The sequence below is a fragment of the Lygodium microphyllum genome, chromosome 15 (genome assembly GCF_053477565.2).
Source record: "Lygodium microphyllum isolate KBCC chromosome 15, Lygodium_microphyllum_v1.1.10, whole genome shotgun sequence".
Lineage (NCBI taxonomy): Eukaryota > Viridiplantae > Streptophyta > Polypodiopsida > Schizaeales > Lygodiaceae > Lygodium > Lygodium microphyllum.
In genome coordinates, this window is record NC_141149.1 from 93,022,532 (window position 1) to 93,044,559 (window position 22,028).

Here is a 22,028-nt window from a genome sequence, read left to right on the forward strand (position 1 = left end):
TTATTTCTTTAATAACATCTCTCAATTTTCTCTCTCTATTATCTCCATTCATTCTCCCCCCTCCTCTCTATAATTTTTTCTCTATTCTCTTTTCCCTATTCTCTCTCCTGTTTCTTTACTCTCTTTTTTCTTCTCTCCCCCTCTTCTCTCTCTCTCGTTCAGTTAGTTCATATGGCTTTGTGTGTGTGTGTGTGTGCTCTTATTTCTCTCTCTCTCTCTCTCTCTCTCTCTCTCTCTCTCTCTCTCTCTCTCTCTCTGTCTGTGTATGTCTGCTTATTTTGCTTGTCTCTGTGTGTATTTTGTTCCTTTTCCTCCCTCCCTCTCTCTTTATGTGTGTATGTGCCCTCACGCTTGTTTTGCTCCTCTCTCTCTCACTCTCTCTCTCTTGCATTCTTTTTTCCTCTTTCCATTCTCTCTCTTCCCCCTCTTATTTTCCTTCACACACACACATACACACACACACACACACAAATAATGTCTTTATAAAATTTATCTCTTTGTGTTGCCTCTTCATTCATTCTTTTCTCTCCTTTTTGTTCTTCTTTCTCTCTCAATAAATTTTATTCTCCATTTTTTCTCTCACCTCTTTTTCCTTTTCTCTCCTCTCTTTCTTATCTCTCTTTCTCTAATCTCTCTCTCTCTCGCAATAAATTTTTTCTCTCCTCTCTCTCAATAATTTTTTTCTCTCCTCTCTCTCTCTCTCTCTCATAATGTCTCTCAATAATTTTCTCTCCATTTTCTCTTTATTCATTCTCTTCTCTCTTCTCTTTTTTCGTTCTCTCTAATAATATGTGTGTGCGTGTGCGTGTGTCTCTCTCAAAATTTCTCTCTCTATTATTCTGTCTTCATTCATTCTTCTCTCCCATTAACTTCTCTCTATATTCTCTCTATATTCTCTCTCCATTCTCACTTTTTCTCTTTTTTCTTTTCTCTTGTTCTTTCTTTTCTCTCCCCTTCTCTCTTCCACTTAGTTCATTTGGTCCTCTGTGTGTGTTTATTTTGCTCCTTTTTCTCTCCCCCTCCTCTGTGTGTGTATTTTGCTCCTCTCTCTCTCTCTCTCTCTCTCTCTCTCTCTCTCTCTCTCTCTCTCGCATTTAGTTTAGTTAGTTTCTTTTTTCCCTCTTCCCATTCTTTCTCCCCCCTCTTTTTTTCCTTCTCTCTCACTACGTTTTCTCTCTCTCTCTCTCTCTCTTATATAAATTTTCTCTCTCTATTCTCTCTTCATTTAGCCTTTTCTCTCTCCTCTATTTCTAATAATATCTCTCCCTCTCTCACAAATTTTTTCTCTTCATTTGTTCTTTTCTCTCTCCTCTTTTTTCTTCTTTCTCTTGTGCTCTCTCTCTCTCTCTCAATATATTTTATTCTTTCCATTCTTTATCTCTTCACTTTTTCCTTTTCTCTTCCCTGTTGTTGGGGGTAAAGACACTTATGTCTAGCTACCCACATTTACTTAATGTACATTGTATCCGCACACTTGTATACTGCAAGTAATGGGCACCTATCACTGTCGCTTTATTTACTTATTCTTTTAGTGACTACTATTGAATAAGGGAAGGCTAGTCACACATTGTATTATTGGAGTTTCCACATATGGTGTGTCTCTCTTTTTCTCTCTTGCTCCATTGCCCATACGTCTTGCCTTGCTCATGCTTCCGATTGTGTGCTTCCACTCGGGCTCTACCTTTCACCCTATTTCTTTCTTAATAATCTCTCTCTCTCATTTAGTTTATTTTGTTCTCTTTGTGTCTTAATAAAAATTTTCTCTCCATTCTGTCTCTCTCCTCTTTTATCTCTCACATTTAGTCTCTCTCTCTCTCTCTCTCTATATATATATATATATATATATATATATATATATAATATAACATTTAGTTTAGTTTGTTCTTTTTTTCCTCTATCCCCCCTTTTTTTTCCTTTTCTCTCTCAATAATTTTTTTTGTCTCCATTCCCTCTCTCTCTCTTCCTTCATTCTTTTCTCTCTCCTCTTTTTCCTTCTCTCTATAAATGTTATATTCTCTCTCTCTCTCTCTCTAATCATGTGTGTGTGTGTGTCTCTCTCTCTCTCTCTATGTATCGCTTTTTCTCTCCACATTCTCTCTCTTAGTCTCTCTTCTTTTTTTCTTCTCTCTCTCTCTCTCTCTCTCTCTCTCTCTCTTCACTAAACTTCTCTTTCTACTCTCTCTTTTTCTCGCTCCTCTCTCCCCCTTCTCTCTCTTTCTCTAGATTTCTCTTTCTTCTTCACACACACATACATACACACTCTCTCCCTGCTCTCTCTCCCTAAAATTCTTTTCATTACTCCCTCTCTATAAATGTCACTATCTCTCTATAAATCACACACACACACACACACACACACACACACTCTCTCTCTCTCTCTCTATTTTTTTGTTGATTCTTCAATAGCAACTTCTTCAATTGCATTTTAAGAAAACCCTAAATGTGGTGCACATGCGTGCGCGTGCGCGTGCACACACACACACACACACACACACACACACACACACACACACACACACACACATTTTTTTCTTTTTTAATTGCATTGATTAAACAAACCCTAAACTTAACAAAAAATTGGCATGTCTCACTCATTTATTAAAAAAACCCTAAACTTAGCAAAAATCAATTGGCCTCTACTTTCTCTCTCTCTCTCTCTCTCTCTCTCTCTCTCTCTCCTCCATAATGCATGTATGATTGGTTTTCTCCTCTCATTCCCTCATGACTCCATCCGCCTACTACTCTCTTCCCGTCTGTCTATTGTTGCCGCTAGAGCATGGAATCTCTCTCTCTCTCTCTCTCTCTCTAGAAACTCTTATACGCATGCCTTTTTGGGCTAAAGGCATTCATAAAGAGGTAGAATCACTTGTCTTTTACTTTAGTACTGTTAATTATAGTAGATCACTTGTTTATTTGCTTAGATTTGTAACAATGACTAAGATCTCTATTTATACCCATTTATAGTAGCTCAAACATGCTTTTATTGTTGCTTTTCATGCTTTTTGACTTCCAAACTCTTGTATCAAAGATGAGTGATTGGTTCAATAAATGTTTGATGGATTTTTCTATGTTTTGATAAGAACTTCAGACCCTATAATATAATTTTTCTAAATGCTTAATAAATGAACTATAGGTAACAATTCATTGTCATAGTATTATAGTTTGGTTCTAAGGATTTGAGTTTTCGAATTTCATAGGCAATTAGGGTGATGATTTTACATTAAAAGTACACCTATGCTTGAATCACTAGTAATAATCACATAATAAAAAGAGAGGTTGAGAAAGATCTAGAAATTGGAGTATAGATTTGTGGATTAGAAGACATTTTAAAGTATCAAAAGACTTTTGCTAACTAAGACCCCATTGGAAGACAATGTTTTTATGCAACAATATGCTTAATGGTAAAGCAATCAATGAGAAATTTCAAACAATTTTTTGGTAGAAACCTACTAAACCAAGAAAATATATAGCTTCATGCACACTCTTAGGATAGGTCAATCTTTTATGATTTGGACTTTCTTTGGATCCATACTAATTCCTTCAACAAAAACTAAATGTTCTAGGCACTCAATTTGATTCTGGAATAGTAAAATCTTATCAAGATTTACATTGAGTATTATATAGCAAGTCAAATACAAATTTAAGATGTTTCTTATATTTCTCTTCTAACTTATTGAAAACATGAATATCATGAAAGAAAACAATTACAAAACCTTGATAATCTACAAATATTTCATAAATCATCCATACAAACGTAGTTGGTGCATTAGTAAGATGCATTAGCAAGACATATGAGATCTTGAGGAGCCATTTATTGCATTGATCGATCATGGGTTTCAGGTAAATGTTATAATAAGAAGTCTTTATGGAGGATGCAGCGTACAAATAATGAACCAAGGAATTTGTATGCTATCTGTTTGAATCCCAAAAACACTATTGTAGATGTACATAAAGAGTGGCATTTCTTTGTACAAGATGTATCTATGTACCCTATGATTCTTGGGCAATTGTATATCGTTGCAGTTTGCATGGAAACAAAGGTGTTGGATATGATGGGTTTGTTTGTGCTAGGGTAAGAAGGCACGATGGTAAACATGTTTGGTCTCTTATAGTATGTCTTATCCATGAGAAAAACTATGATAGTCTTTGGAAGTATCCTTTGCCCCTAAATTTTAAAGAATTCAAAGAGTCTCATGAGAAGATGGATTTTTAATAGGTGCCATTACAAAGTGGGACTATGACGGTGATAAAATGAAAAGGCTCTCACCTCTTTTGGTAGGTATAGATGCTTTTTCTGTAGTCTTTGTAGCATTTTTAGTAGATGGTTTAGTTTTCTTTCAAAAACTTGAAAATATACATAGAAATGTAAGGCAGTTTGTTTATAAGGCTCAAGAGAAGGCGAGGCAGAATGGGTTGCTTGAGTCTAATGAATGTATTTTTGGGAATTTTGATGAGTTATCTTACATCAAAACTATGGTAGATCTTTCTACTATGCTTGAGTCTAGCTTGCACACTAGAAGTGGCATTGTCAAAATATGCTCTTTTGACATATACAAAATGATGGAAGATTTTGAAAAATAGACATGGATCTGTGCAGATAAAAGATTGGAGGCATGGGTTGAAATGAAATATAGAACTATGGCTAAGAAGCTTAAGCATGCTGCTTTGCTATTGTGTTTTGACAGTGAAGAAAAGATAGAGTTAGCTTCTCATCAATCAAATCTTAGAGATCCAAAGAGAATTAGACATAAGTTTATAACATAGTCTCTAAAGGACTTGAAGATTGGATGCAAGGATTTTCTTACTCATACAAAGAAATAATGCTTCATGGATATGCTAGCAAAACATGGTAAAGGATTTGCATTTCAACCACATAAAATTGGATGTGTTGGTTCTAGTGTTGTTGCTTCATTGGTCATTTTCATTGTTCTTCATGAACCTTGGAATTGGGGCCCATTCCAATGTTGAAAGCTCACTTACCAAAGTTGATTGAGTTACTAAATGAGAAGATGCAAATGGGTATATTGGATCTATCTTTTGTTGCTCCATATTCAAATTGGTGTTTCACTATGCTAAAGAGAAATGGGACTTTAAGGTTCCTAAAGAATATGTAGCTAGAGAATGAAGTAAATATCATAAATGTTAGGGCATGTCCAATTGTGGATGAGTTTGCACAAGCCTTTGTAGGAAGAATGCCCTACTCATGGGAGAAATTTACTTTTGGATGATACCAAGTAACTTCATTGACTAGCTTGATAAATCCTATAGTCAGTAACTTATCAAAAGCTCCTCCTTGACCTACTTGACCAAATTTGAGTTCATCCATGTTGCACCACAATTTATGCATCTTTACGTTATTCTTGTATTCACAAATCTTTACATTGCAGCCCACTCCCAACAAACATTTCTCTGAAATTCTCGCATAAATTGAGCAATTGTACTCTAAGATATTGTTAAACAAAAATACTAAATTTGACTAGATTTGGGACATTAGCAACAACAACTGAAATAAATTACCTCCAACTCATTTTCTTTAATGTGGAATGGCGATGTCCTTTTCTTAAGCCTCCATAATCTCTTTTTGTGCGGCTTCATCCTTCTTAGTAGTAGGCTTTGCTAAATCCTTAGTTTGTGAATCAATAGGGTTGACCATTACATGCTCGAATGATTCTTCTAATGATTCTTTGGGTTGTGTACCTATACATGATGATATTCAGATATAAGACTATCTTGAACTTTACTAAGTGTAGGAAAATTCTTTGTGTTGCTATAGATTTGAACAATTTGGTCAACACTTGTAACAAATGGTAGTGGTTTAGCTTGAAAACTTGGGTACTACAATTAATTTTGCCTACAAAAAGAGCTCATCTTCATCATTCTCCACTTAAGGAGCTAAGCTAATTGTTTGTGGAATAATAAATAATGTAGGTAGGCTTTAACAAAATGTTTTCCTTGAAGCACAATCTAATTCCTTTCTTATCTTGAGAGATAGTAACAAATAAGCTTTCCAATACTACTTCACCTTAAACAACTTAAACAAAGGTCTCCCAAGCAGCATGCAACATGACTCCCCAAGCTCATCCATTTCTAGATAAACAACAATCACTTTGAACTTCAATCTTGGTACTCTAATCATTTGATTTTTAAGTATTCCTAATGAGTGTCATTTACATGATCCACCACACATACTTAAAAAGCTACAAGTTCCAATCTTTTAAGGCAAATAAATTCACTTTGGTAGAATATTGACTAAGGATCTACCATCTACTATGGCTTCATTAAACTACTTATCCATATAGTCCGCTTGAACCATGAATACTTCATAATCCACCACTAGTTGATGAGTGGGTATGATTTCCTATAACACATAGCTTCACTTTGTCCCATTTGTGAATTTCTCCCAAAAAAATCCTCCTATTACTTACTATTAAGAAGATTGTCGTTAAACCAAGGACTCAATCCACTACTTTCCCTAGAATTATTAGAAGTGGGGATCTTACCAATGCTTGAAAGAGATATTCAAACCTAGTATAATCTTCAATCTCTATAGGCAACTATGCAAGTTTCCCAAACTTCTAAAATTAAGGGTTGCATGTTCTAACACCTTTCTTTAGATTCTTTAGGTATAATGACTTATGGTGGCTTTTTGAAGACATCAAATTTATTTCAACGCTTCATTTCTCACCTTATTTTCATGTAAACTATCACAATTATAATGTATTTCCTAAGTGCTCATCCTTTATTTTGTAACATACTAAAATTATCCCACCAACCATATGTGAGCATCCCTTATTCTCATCGCCTCAATGTGTAACATTGAGTTCTTCACATTTACATATGTTCATAGACCCTCACATAAGCTCCAACAAATTAATTTTCTATTTCCCTCCTCCCCCTTCCCCTTGCTGCTCCCTCCTTACCCCTCCACCCCCGTTGCCCCCTAGAATTCATCTCATTTTTGAGAAAAGAATACTCTTGAGAGTTTGGCTGTTTGCACGTCCACACCCTGCTTGTAAGCCTCATCATGCTAGTATTTTTTATCGACTATCATGGCCCCATGTATATGCGTCAATGTATTCTCATAAATAAAAATATGACTTATATTCTTTATGTTAATTTCTAATTATCATTAAATTTCTAAAGCATAGTGGTAAAATGATTGAAAATCAACCATTTCAAGTGAAAAATAAAAAATTACATTATATATTTATAATTAATGGATTAAAAATTAAAAGAAACTTTAGATAATTAAGATCGGTTATAAGAAAATTAAGTTAGTAGTTAAATCTCAATTTATTTTAGGGAATTAGTTAACTTAGTAAGATATCTTTAGAAAAATAAAGAATAAATTAGGATTTAATTGTATAAGTCTATCAAATTTCTTAAAAAAATTACTTTTGAAATTGATTTTTTATCATTAAAAATCTGAGAAAAATTAGTATTTTTATTGCACTAGCCTAAAAAGTATATTGAAAAGTAACTTCTTTATAAAATACATGTGTCTCAAATGACAATTTTCATGTTAAGAATGTGACTAGCAAATCGTTAGGCGTTCTTTTCTCTAAGTAAATAAAAAATCAATTGAGATATCTTAGTACTAAAAATGTGCATTCACATGCTTATAGACGAAACTCAATTATGAGATGGTTATTATTTGAATGAAAATATTGGAATTTCATTGGAAAAGTTATTTGAATCCTTATTTGGAAAGGATTGTTTTATTTTGCTTGACTACTTTTGATTGTAATTAAATCTTGAAATAATTCTAATAACATATGTGCCTTCACTAGCCAAATGGGATTGAGGTGTTGTGCTATCCTTAGGATCACACTTTGAAATACTCTTCACTCAATGTTGCAATAAATTGCCCAAGGTAGTCGACCATCACTTAGGTATGTATGGTCACTCATATAGGAACATTCTCCCTTATGTTGAGCAAGAACCAGTGGAGCTTTGGTTAGAGGTTATAATCTTGAACTTGGTCCTTTAATAAGGAAAGAAACCTATACAAGCCCAATGTGGTTTAGCATTGGAATGCTTGAGGGGGTCGATATGAGACTATGCCTTATGGGAAAAGGGGTTGACACTCAACTTCCCCTTGTTTCTCACTCTCATTGAACCAAGTGTGATGCTTACCTACCTTGAGTCTTTGATGGCTCACACAATAGTGACTATCTTAGCTTAATGTTAGGATTCCACTAAAGAGTGTTCTTATGTCTTTAAAAACTTATAGGTCGATCCTTATGGGATGAGGCTAGACTCTTTACTTGCGAGGTAGTCCTAGAGAACACCTAGTCACATACGTCTGCACGCTTGTGAGTAGTACAAAATGTGATGACTAGGATTGGGTCCTTGGATGACTACCAAACTATCCTCTCTATGATCTAGGGTAAGGTATGTTTCATGTGGTACCAGAGCCTAAATTTTAGTATGCTCCATTGATAAAAATAATGTTAAATTAGTAGTTATTTATTTTTGAAATATAAATAAATGCATTAACTTGAAATTGAGTTCTTATGAGAAATTTATTAAAGCATGAATTTTTAAAGGTTTTCTTTAGCCATCTCTTGAGCCAGGAAGGTGTTTCAAGCAACTGATTAAAGCTTCTTTAATCACCTCTTGAGCCATAAGGTGTTTCAAGAAATGTACACCATTGTTTGTGAATCAAATTTTTTTTGATAATGATGAAATGTTGCCTTGATTACCTTCAGGGCTATCCTTAGATTTGAATGGTTAAAAATATATGCAAAGAGTTGGAAATTACTTGGTAGATGTTGAGAAAGCTAGATATATTGTGAAAGATACAACTTGAAAAACTTAACTTAACTAAAGTATTTTAGTTATTAAAAAAAAAGATCCTCAGGCTCTTATTTGTGTACCAATCAAAATCAATATGCATATGCTTAACTCACAAAATTCATAAATGCTAAGTGTGTTGGTATGCAACCTCATAAATCCTTTGCATCCAATCTGATGATATACTCAGCATATTGACCAATAAAGGTAATAAAATTCCTATAAAAAATTATAAATATTTTAAGTATAATTTTATTATCAACAAATGAAAGTACAATCACTATAATAAGGAAACAAATATGGTAGGAGAATTTGTTTTAGAGAGTGTCTAGTGAATTTGTGTATATGTGGGTATGTTACATGTTTGATGTGTGTATATATTTTTAGGGGAAATAAAATATTATACACATCTGTCTACTTTGTGCTTAACGATCACTTAAACAATGCCTCATCCATAGGCCTTATCCATTCTTAGCTCAATGTTAAAGCAAAACAACCAAGTAGATGCTTTATCAAGCATTAGTATGTGAGCTCAATTCTAAGTACTAAGAACTTAATTGATTAGTCAATAATATCCAACAACTAATCAATAATAACTAGTATATAAAATGGATGTTGACATCCATAACTAGTGACTTCCAATAGTATTTTTGAAAACAAACAAGAGGGGAGGGAGGTGAAGCACTCAAGAGTGCGCGTGCGCGCGCACACACACACACACACTCACACACGCACACATGCACACACACACACGCGCGCGCGTGCACACACGCACACGCACACGCACACGCACACGCACACACACACACACACACACACACAGAGAGAGAGAGAGAGAGAGAGAGAGAGAGAGAGAGAGAGAGAGAGAGAGAGAGAGAGAGAGAGAGAGAGAGAGAGAGAGAGAGAGAGAGAGAGAGAGAGAGGGCTGAAATCTACTTCTTCTTTCTTTTTCTTTTACACAAAAGAACTAATTCTACAATGTGATAAAAGACTAATATGAAAGTGCCACAACATATGTACATGTGGTCACTAAGTGTGAACATGCTAGGAAGGAAGAGGTAGCACAATAAATATGCCATAACCAAGGATGGACTACATGGATGTCCAATTGTAGAATCACTAGTGCATCATCATATCCGTCACCTAACACGCTAGTGAATAATATCGTGCCACATCGCCAAGGCACATAGTGGATACCATCTCATGTAGAGCTCGACATCTCAACACTCCCCCTCGAGCTCAGCATGAGCTCATGAACTCCAAGCATAGTCTTGAAGAGTCAAAGCTTTAGCTCCCAAGGCCTTGGTAAAAATATCAGTAGTTTGATCCTCTGTGTTGACATAAACCAACTCAATATCACCAGTTAGAATCCTCTCCCAAAGGAAATGGTAATGGACCTCTAGGTGTTTAGTCTGTGCATGATAGACTAGATCCCTAGCCAATTGAATGCTGCTAAGGTTATCACAAGAGATGATAACCTTCTTATCCACTTGTATCCCCAAATCACCAAGTAGCTTGTGTAACCAAGCTACCTCACATTCTGCAATTGCAACACCTCTTTCCTTTGCTTCTGTGTACTAGACAAGAAGGCAACCATCAATTGTTTCTTACTGCTCCAAGTAACAACACCACTAACAAAGGAGAATATAAAACCACTGGTAGATCTCCTATTTGAAATACTACTAGCCTAATCTACATCTGTGTAACTGTGCAAGTCTAATGGTACACCTGCACCATAGAACAAGGCATAGTCCAATGTGGATTTGACATAGTGCAATGCCCACCACACTGCATCCAAATGTGGCTTTCATGGAAGTTGCATAAATTGACTCTCCAAACCAACTGTGTAGTTTAGTTCTAGCCTATTAATAATCAAATAGATAAGGCTACCCACAATCTTCCGATACATAGTGACATCCTCAACAATCAAGTCACCCTCATGTGCACCGAGCTTAGCATTAACATCCAAAGATATACAGATAATCTTGAAATAAGCCATACCATATTTCTTCAACATATCCAATGTATACTATCTCTTTGACAACTATGTCCCTTCTGGAGTCTTGATAATGTCTATACTAAGAAAATAACATAGCTCTCCTAAATCCTTCATATAAGATAATTCAACCTTGAGAAGACCCTCCACATTGTCAATCTCTGTCTCAGTATCACCCACAATGATCAAATCATCCACATATATAGTAATGAACACAATACCTATATCACTCTCACACACATAGAGTGAGTGATCAGCCAGTGCTCTGTGAAATCCAATGCTGACAAGGAATTCTATAATCCTATCATGCCGTGCCCTAGGTGCTTGCTTCAACCCATACAAGGCCTTAAGAAGCTTGCATACATAATTTGGATGATTCTCATTCACATAACTAGGTGTTTGCTCCACATAAACTTTCTCTTGCAAATCCCCTTGCAAGAAGGGTTTCTTAACATCCATTTGATGCATGATCCAAGCTCTGATGTGGCCACTGCTATGATAGCCCTTATAACAACCATTTTAGCCATTGGAGTAAAGGTCTCCTCATAATCAATACCATGAGTCTGTGCATACCCTTTAGAAACAACCAGTTGTGACTTATAGCACTCAATATATCCATCTAATTTATGCTTGAGTTTATATATCCATTTGCAGCCAATAGCTTTCTTGCCTTCAGGTAAGGGCACTAACTCCCACATGCCATTATCCATAAACACAACCATTTTTTCATCCATATCATGATATACTCATTGCCCAATGCATTCTTAAAACAAGTGGGTCCATATGTTGCACAACCTTAGCCATGTACACATAATGATGAGCTACATAGCTATCATATATAAATTTTTGCGTTGGATTTCTCACTCTACTTGACATGCATGGACCTGGATCACTACCAGGTGCCTTAGCATCCTCTTTGCTCTGCACATTGTGTTTTAATAGATGGAATTCCAAACTCCTCATCAAAGCTCTATTCAGAGCCATCTGAATCAACATTGGCATGAGAGAAATGTGATGATACATCTGACATGATAGGTAGGTCCCCAATCTTCTCTTTACCTTGACATCTATGTTGTACTTGGTGGAGTAACCAGTGACCTCAATTTGGTACTCCAAGGTCTATCAAAATAGAGCCATGACTAGGAGACTCTTGTGGTCCACTCAATTCCTATGACTGTTGTCCTATTTTTTGCATAGCCACACTCTCATGCTCATCAACCCCAATTGCATTCTGCATATTACTATACTAGCTACTCATTTCATAAAAAAATCCTTGCTAACTCTCAACTCATGCGTAATAGGGTTATAACATCTATATCCCTCTTGCTCTAGAGAATAACCAACAAATACACATTTTTTTGCTTTGGGATCCAATTTACTGCGCAAGTGATTGTTCAGGATGTATTTTTGAAAGATAAATATATTATAGCATGCTGAATACTAGTCCAGGTCATATCACTATTTAGCCTGACAAAATTCAGCAAGTTACTACTGCTGTAAACTCTCAAGTTAATTGCTTGTATGAGCAATTTTCAGGACAGCAAGCTTTAGGACAGCAAGTGATTAGTTTTCAGCCAGTTTTAGGACAGGAAATGAATAGTTTTCAGCAAGCTACAGATTTACAACACTAGGTTGAAAGTCAAGAATTGCAGATTTTAGCTCATTCATGTGGTTTTCATAAAGATTTTCATGAGTTATGCTTTATAAATCAATCTTCAACTAAGATGATTCAATGAATTTCTTCTAAGTTGGAAAAGGAGAGGAATGTAGCTGAAATTGCAACAATTGAAGCTTTATCTGTCATTAATCGACTTCAAGAAGAGAAAGAATAGCTTCAATAAGAGGTTTTTCATGTCAAGACTGCAATGGATTTGAAAGTTTCTTATTATTTTGAGGCCATTAATCCTCTTAAGGAAGTTGTTTTTCAAAAGGATAATGTAATTGCTAATTTGCATACTCAGTTGGCTTGTTCTCATATTCCGAGTCAAGATGTTATTCTTGAGGATCTGTATGCACAAAAATCTAATATGATTGATGAAGTGGAAGAAGATGAGGAAGAATTATGCATGCAAGTAAATCTTTTTGTAGTCCCTATCTTGGAGATAGATGTTGAGGGCATCATTCAAGAGAATTACGGTTTTTCCATAATTGAAGGAAATGTAGTTTTGGAACAGCAAACTAATCATTCTGCAATCCAAATCCTATAAGGACAACAAGTAGGTAGTTTTCCTGAAGATCAGAGGACATCCTAAATTTCAAGATAGGTTAGGGAATGAGCAGAAAAAATTAATTCATGACTCCAAAATAGGTTATCCTAAAAATAAACTCAATAGGAAACCTGAAATTTAGCATTCTACAGATTCTAAGCAGATGGATAACTCTAATATCTAGGAAGAGGAAGGACAGAAGGTTATTCTTCAAGTTGAGCAGAGGTATGAGCACACTATGAGAGGATCTATAAGAGTAGTTGAAGATGAAGTTCGAAAAGTTAACCTAAATGAGCAGGAAGAAGGCAAGCCTATTGCAATGAGTATTTATGAGAATGATTTTTTTCTTCAGGGAAATTTATCCATAGTGCCACTGTTTGGAATGGATGTGGATATCATGATTAAGAGGTATTAGGAGCAGCCCAACATGGCTGAAAGTGAAGTTCTTATACAATAAATTGCTATTTCTACAATTTATGATCATTCAAGATAGCATCCTGAAGACTTTTTGGTTGAGCAAGAGTTGTTTGAATTTCAGGGAAGTTTAGGGACTGAATTGGATAAATTATTTTAGAATTTTGGATCTATACAACTTTATCTTGAGCAGTAAGAGAAATCTCCAGATCAGGATATGGAAGCATATTAGTCTATAGTGAGCAATGTAGATGTGAATGATCAAGATAATGATCAGGTTGTTGATATCTCGCTTTAGTCTGATATTTCTGAAGTTTTTGAGTATTCTAACTAGTTTGGAGATGAGGTTTGAAGTGAATAGAGTCATGCAAGTACCTACAGTAGTTGATATCTATGCAGTTGATGCTACAGAAGAAATGGTTGATATGGGTCATATTAATCGGTTTTTGAGCATGGCTATGAGGATATTGGATGAGTTAGATGACAGCTTCAAAATTATATTGTGAAATGTTCAAATCCTTTACCTACAAAATTGTTTTTCAGGTTTGCTGAAAGTTTTAGGTTTACAACAGATTTTAGCAACTTAGGATTGTTTAGGTTTGTTGGTAATGGCAGAATTTCAATATGGATTGCATCAACCTGAATCCTTGCAACTTAAACTTTTGTAACTTGAGTTCCTACACCAACAACCTACGGTTCTAGGTAGAGGTGCTAATCGAGTAATAGTCGATGCTTACCTTGAGTCTCCTCAGAGTGAGAGAGCTCTTTTATCCTCTACTGAATTAGAAACAACAGATGATCCGTCTGGTAGTGAGACATCATCCAGTGATGAATCTAAAGAGAGGTCCACTACAGAGGATATTTATCAGATAACACTAAATGAGCCGATAGAGCCACAAGATAGGATAAGAGACGCGGATGTGATTGAGTTGGACCTTGGCACGCCGAATGATTCGCGGCCAATTAAATTAGGTTCCATGCTCAGTTCAGCAGAAAGGGAGGACTATGTGTCCTTGATTCAAGAATTCTGTGACATCTTTGCTTGGGATTATGATGAGCTGAGAGGCATTCCTCCTAGCCTGGCTATTCATACTATTCCTATAAAAAAAGGCAGTCGTCCTGTGCGTCAGAAAGTAAGGCGCTTGCCTTTTGAATTGAGGGACGGGCTGTTTGAGGAGTTGCAGAAGCTACGAAAAGCTGGTTTAATCTTCCCTATACAGCACACAGAATGGTGTGCACCAGTTGTCATCAGGAAGAAGAAAAACAACTAGATCCAACTATGTGTAGATTTTAGAGAGCTGAATAAGCAGACGGTTAAGGATTACTACCCGTTGCCGTTTATTGACCAGATTTTGGATTAATTAGTGAGTAGGGAAATATATTCATTTATGGATTGCTTTGCAAGATACAACCAGATGGAAATTGCAGAAGAGGAAAAGTTGGAAACAACTTTTATTACTGTCTTTGGTACTTTTGCGTACCATGTGATGGCCTTTGGTTTGTGCAATGCACCTGGATCATGGCAACGAATAACAGACAAGACCTTTGGTGACATCTTCCTAGACGAGTTGGAAGTATTTATCGATGACCTGGGGGCAGTTGTAAGGGAAAGGATGTTGATTATTTTAAGAAAGTGCTTTGAGTGCTACAGACAATTTTGTATCACTCTTAACCCACGGAAGTGTGTCTTTGGAGTGCCTTATGGGCTATTGCTCAGTTCAGTAGGAATCGCCACTAACGAACTTATTATCCTTTAGCTGTCTATTTGTATGGAACGACCCTTGTAAGGTAGCTTTCGAGGACGAGGTCTTTTACATATTTTCAGCAGCCACCATGCATAGTATCAGCTACTGCTGTTTAGCCCAAATATGGGAGGAAAAGTGGTATCATTCGATAGCTTTTGCTAGTCGAAAATTGGGCATATCAGAAATTAACTACACCTACATGGAGAAATGGTGCCTTGCGATGGTCTTTGAGACTAAAAAATTCAGGCACTACATCCTCTATGAGAAGGTAGTTTTCTATACGAAGGCGAAAGGGCTTAGATTGCTTATGAACAAGCTACAACTGCCTAATCGTTTGGCAAAGTGGTTAATCACATTGCAAGAGTTCGATTATGAGATTAAGAGTAAGCCACTAAGGTTGCAGGGTATTGTGAAATGCCTTGTGGATTTCGGAGAGCCAAAAGGGACTTTGGTTGAAGGAAGTGATATTGAAGAAATGTTTAAAATTGATACAGCTTCTATCCCATCTTGGTATGCTGCTATCACACATTATCTATCAATGGGAGAGACTGGAGTTGGTTTATTAAAATCTGAAAAGAGGAAAATTAGACAACATGCTTTGAAGTTTTCCTTGATCGCAAGAACACTATAACGGCAGGGTGTTGATGATATCTATCGCCGATCTGTGATGCCTGACAAGGTTCCTTTCATCTTGGAAGAGTGCCATGACTTTGCATGTGGAGGGCACTTCGCTAGACGGTTGACGGCACAAAAAGCTTTAAGAGCTGGATATTGGTGGCCGTCCATCTTCCAAGATTCCTTTGAGTACGTTAAGAGATGTGATGCTTGTCAAAGACATGATAGCAAAGAGAATAGAAAACACCCACTTACGCCTATCATGGCTATCCTTCTATTTGAGAAGTGGGGCATTGACTTTGTGGGTCCTATCACCCCATTGTCTACTACCCAGAAGAGGTACATTATAGTAGCAATTGATTATTTTACAAAATGGTCAGAAGCGCAGGCGATGAGGCAGGACAATGCAAAAGAGACTGCAAGTTTCCTTTTAGAGCAGATTATCTGCCATTTCGGTCCACCGAAGGAACTAGTGTCGGACCATGGAACCCACTTTTTGAATAAAGTGATCAAAATCCTGACTGAAGCTTGGCAAATCAAGCACAACAAAATGACCCCCTATAATCCGCAAGCTAACGGGCAAGTCGAAAGTACTAATAAGCAGCTTGTGGGTATCTTGTCTAAAATAGTCTCGGAGAAGAAATGAGACTGGGACAGGAAGTTGTATGTGGCTATATGGTCGTACAATACAACGTTCAAGCGAGCTACCGGCCATACTCCATTTAAATTAGTTTATGGGGAAGAGTGTGGTTACCCCTCCAAATCGAGTTGCCGACCATAGGTTTGCAATTAACCACTCTTTGGGAGATGAGGATGCAGTCTTTGAACGTTTCACGACCATAGCCCCCTTGGATGAACTGAAATTGCAGAGCTTATTACACCAGGAGGTAGCTAAACATTGGATGAAGAAGTTGCACGACCTTAAAGCAAAGAAATATACCTTTTAAAAATGGCAATTAGTTCTATACTACGATGTGTGTAGGGAGCTGTTTCCAGGGAAGCTGGAACCTAGATGGGATGGCCCCTACAAGATTGTCAACATAGGGAAAAATAGGTCTACGGCTCTACTAACTGATCTACAGGGAGTAGAATTTAAAAATAAGGTTAATCTTAGTAAGATTAAACCTTATTATTTCTAAGTATGCTAACACGGAAAAATGCATTGCAAGTCTATGCTGGGGCTGATTAGAGACCTGCAAAAGAGCTTAAAACTGGTTGATGGGACGGTTAATTCCTTATTTGGAGCACCCATATCTGGAGTAGAGATACCATCAGGGGAAACTTATCTGGTGGAGCAAAGGATACAAAGTGATTGAGCAAGAAGACAGAACCTTTGTGTGGGAGATCAAAGTCTTTTGACATCACTGCTTACGAATGTTGACAAGTATCCCTGTTGAGTTTAATGAAGAAGGTGGGATGGAGCCGTCAGTTCACCCTCTAAACATGTTAAATTTTGACTATCATAATTATGAGTAGAGGAGTTTGTGATGGCAGGCTGTGTAAACCCATTGTGGATGTATACATTATATTTTGACGGAGCGTCCAGGGGCCCTAATAAAAAGGGAGTGTTGGAGTAGTTAGCACAAGAATAGTAGCCACAAAAAAGGGAGTGTTGGAGTAGTTCGTTGTATTTTAATTAAGAGGATAGTAGCACGAGGGTTGTCTCGGTGCTATCCTTGCATCGCCGCAACGAGTTAGTGAATGAGCATTGGAAAGCCTGGTTGTGCACAGCACGTGTCTGATTGAAAATTATGTTTGAGCACTTTAGGATCATCCACTTTTGCATGTGCATGTCAACCATGGTATCAAAAAAAAAAGACTGGATGCATAGCACCTGTTTTCGATTATGATGACCCACGCTTCAGTGTGGAAAGGCATCCTAAGCTGTAGGATAGACATTCATTTCTTGGGGGATTATTTGGTAAGGACACATGGTATCTCCTGGAATACTTTCGAAGTGAAAAAGTGGAGTTTGTTCGTTTGTTTTATATGTTGAGCAGCATATCAAGGGGCTAATCCCTGCGATGTAGGAGAGCTGTAGTGGGGCCGCGGTGATTCCACCGAGAGGTTGCCTCCCATGTATGTGATTATCGTGGTATTTATTGCCAATGTGTAAGGGTTCTCCCTCTGTGGAGTTTATAGAAAGGGAAAGATTGGACTACAAAACTATAAACGCATAGATTAGGCTTTAGGACAGTTCGTCCTTTAGTAGCAGGTAGACGCTCCTGGTACGCGAGGCCGTGAGGCTGTGTTTGTCTGTTATGAGCATGAGGTCCGGCTAGTGCCATATCCAAAGCCGGCCCATCTGATATCCCATCAGGAATCCACCAAAAAGTTTGTGTGTGTGACATTCGTTACTTTATGCATACTTAGTCGTCGAGTTTGCATTTTGTTCTGCGTGTGGCTTACATGTTTGTGTGTATATGAACCCTAGTTTTTCCGTAAGCGTGTTTTCATTTATCGTCTCAAAACTGTGTGTGTGCTGGGACTTCGTTCCATTGTAAATAATATTATATGTTTGCATTTATCTATGTGTGTGTGTGAATGAATGCTTATATATCATGCGAAAAAGCGGCAAAGAAGGAAGGCAAGCAATAATGTCTTTAGACTTTTCTATGGGACAGTTCAGATTCTTGAGAAAGCTCCTATTAGTGCATGGACATTGGAATTACCAAAGATTGACCTACATGGTATTGTATAATTTCTATTGCAATGCTGTGTTTGTCATGATGCATACTGTTGTAGTTGAAATCATGGACAAGGACTAAGAAAGAAGACATTTCAGTTTTATGGTCAGCCAAGGAGCTACTGGGACTGTTGACCATCGGCCAAGTAGATTGAGTCAGAGGGCTCGAATTGAAGCAGCAGGTGGTTTTGTATCAACTTGGGATGGGGTGCCAAGGATAAATGGGCAGCTTGCAATTTCTAGAGCTATTGGTGATGTTCCATTTAAAAGGTATGGTGCCATTGCTGAACCGGAGTTTACAGAGTGGCAAGAACAAAGTGCCCATGACTTGGCTCTACTTCTTACTTCAGATGGTGTATTTGAGAACATGAAGCTACAAGATGTTTGTGATATACTGCATGATAGATATAAGTCATGGATTGACCTAAAGTTTTCACAGAATGAATGCACGTTGGACCTGGAACTTTACTCCCAAGCCCTTGCTGAGACTGTTGTTCATTTGGCTTTTGATAGTGGTAGCACATATAATTTGGTTGTGGTGGTTCATTCCACACATTTTGGAGCTGCCCAAGAGTTGACTAGCTGCATAATAACTGTGGATGCTAAAAAACATCATTTGCAAAGTCCAAGAGCTAAGAGTAGGGAAGATCTTGTGTTGTCAAGTGATATGGATGATAATCAACAAAACAAAATTATGCTAAAGTTCATTGAACAACAAGGAGCTTATTATGAGCTTGTTGAAAGGCTTAATACTGGCTACTTTTGGCTGCCTTTTGATTCTTGATTCAGGGCACAAGGATCATTGTCCGTGAAAAGGCAATGCTTGTTCAGGGACTCTAGCACAATTTCCTCCTACACGAGCAGAAATGCTGATTGAGAGCTTCCGGGACCGTTGTGCTGCATTACTTCAGCTTCTTGCACTACCTTCCATTTCCAGTGAAGTTGTTAATTCTCTGATGAAGTCCAAAGCTCCCCATCTTGACCACCTCCTTGCACAGCCAGTTTTTATTTCAATGCTTGAAAGTAAGATGATTAAGAGTAGCATTGAAAGCAAATGTAAAATTTTAAATTCAGCTGAAACCTGTACATATTACCAGACATTAGCCTTGATAAGCCTTTGTGGAAGGGAACTTCGCATGCTTCCATATTTAGTTGATTCAGACAATGAGTCAAGAAATCTTGGTGGAAATAGTCTGCAAGTGGCTAAAAATTGACAAGTTCAAAAAGCGAAGGTACTCTGATCCTGGGTCCTCTGTCTTAATATATCATCAAACAGACGAGATGGTGAAAAAAAGGATGAAAAACAATTTCCAATCAAGAGCAGTAGAGAATAGATTTAGGTTCAACTGTCTTGGATTGCAGACTATGTGGAGCAAGTGTAGGTTTGTGGCCATTTTTCAAGAGTGCTAAGACCACCAGTGTCAGCATCTGTTGAGCCTGCAGGTGTCGTGGAGTTTGGATATGCACCATCTGCTTACGGGGTTAGTGCTGGGAGTGAATTGAGGAGGCAAGGAGCGGCAGAAAAAGGACAAGGTTGACAGCTGTGATGAGGTTGTAGATACAGTAACCAATGCTCTCTCTAATGCTAGTACTAGAGCAGGTCTGGACTTAAAGCTAACTATTGCTGGTGGTCCTCGTCCAACTGTACTTAAATCTTGTGCTTTGAAATCAATAGTTCCATGTTTGATTTACCCTAAAGATTTGCAATCAACAGATGGGGATGAGGCTCATCAGCTAGGTCAAGGCCAAGGTGTGAAAGCTGAGGATCAAGCTTGTAAAAGTGACAAGAAGCAAGAAACATGTTACATAACTTGTGATGGGGGAGCGGAGTACATACATACAAGAAAACACAAGAGACATGATCTAGGTATTTCAGATGAGAGAGAATGTTTGCAACTTAGTCCAAAAGCAGCTCATTATCAATCTCATTAGTTGATGCAGTTGATACATGTTTTCAAATCCAACAAGAGAACTCAAGTGAAACTGTAGAAATGTCACGAGAGCATTTCCGTGATACTGTGGCAAGTGAGATGACATATAAGGATGATGCATCCAAGATTCTTTATGGTACGAAACAAGAAGGTGCCCAGTTGTCTTCAAAGCAGAAAATATATTCAGATCATGCTATTACTGTTGTAGAAGGTTTTTGTACATTCTGCAAGGGACTCTAGAGAGTGGAGAACGTGTTGTGGAGGTTGCCACTGTAGGCTAATCTGGCTGTCTGGTTGTGCTGGTTGGCAAAGGACAACATATTCTTGATTCCTTACCATCACCCACAAGTCCCGATCTTATCAAGGGAAAGTTGCAGAGGCTAGAACAATGATGGAAGGTGAAGAGTTAATGGATTTGCTATTTTCCTTCCTGGATTCTGAGAGGTCGGTCTGATTCCCTTGTGTGCAATGGTTAACTGGACATGGTTGTTTACTCCCTTGTTGGAGAGAATTGATCTTACTCCAACAGGTAGTAGCTAAGTGGCCAGACTTCCCGCAAATATCACATTTGACATTTGGGAAATTCCTAGGGAAATGTTGGCCCCCACACTACTTACAGCTGAATCTTGAGGGGCCACCCTCTTCAGGGCGTTGGCTCCTTATCAAATTATGTTGCTTCTTAAGAAAATTGACATCCATAGCTATTTGTCGATACTGTTCAGAGATCATATCGGTGTAGTGCTTCTTCATGTCCTTAACTTCACCAAGGACATTAGAAGCACTTGACTCATAGCCGCGATTGCCAGTGTGTCATCCCATGGGCCTAACCACTTGATTAGGAATTAGCCGTTGACCAACTGGGACAACATTAGGATTCATTGTTTGGTTTCCACCACTATTTAGTGAGGCCGTCTGACTAGCCATAGGCATAGTCATGCTAGGAGGAGCTATTAACATAGGCAAATTCGACGTGATACTCCCTCTGCCATGCATATTTAACATGGGGTCCCCTTGACTTCCATGCGTATTTAACATGGGGGCCAAATTATTACCATTCCAATTTATCGTTGCTGCATAAGCCGCTTGCAAGCGCGACTCTACTCCTTCTGCTTGGGTAATGGCAGTGTCAATATCAACCAAAGCAACACTACTCAGCTGCACCTGGATATTAAAATCCAATCCATGCAGGAAATATTGCAACTGTGCAGCCGCGTTGGAATGGGAATATAAGCATTAAGTTTGCAAATAACTTGCTTTAGTTTCTTGGCATATGCTTGGACATTCTCATTCGGCTCTTGGCGTGCTACATTCAGAACACGCAATCAATATTGCCCACCCTTCTCAGGGGCAAACTCTCTATAGAAAGCCGTAAAGAATTGGGCATTGCTAGTTATGGTTCCGACTTCTAGACCGTGATACCACACTGTCGCTCTTTCTTTTAACATCATGTTGAAGAATATCATTAGGTGTCCTTCATCTTGGATTTGATAGTTGAACATGAGCGTTTGAAACTCCTTAATGTGGAGTTCTCCATCTTCTTCTGTTAACCCATGGAAAAAGGACAACGGTGCTCTTAATGCCGGTAAATCTAGTGTACTTGCTAGAATTGCAATAGGTTGTGCCATGGCTACAACCGGA

General features: G+C 37.7%; 1 protein-coding gene across 1 annotated transcript; it reads left to right on the forward strand.

The window, feature by feature from the left end:
• The first annotated feature begins 18,562 nt into the window (after positions 1 to 18,562).
• On the forward strand, positions 18,563 to 19,243 carry LOC148024767 (putative protein phosphatase 2C 76). Its single transcript, XM_087693610.1, has one exon. It carries the CDS (start codon positions 18,563 to 18,565, stop codon positions 19,241 to 19,243), a length of 681 nt encoding a protein of 226 aa, XP_087549736.1.
• The last annotated feature ends 2,785 nt before the right edge of the window (positions 19,244 to 22,028 follow it).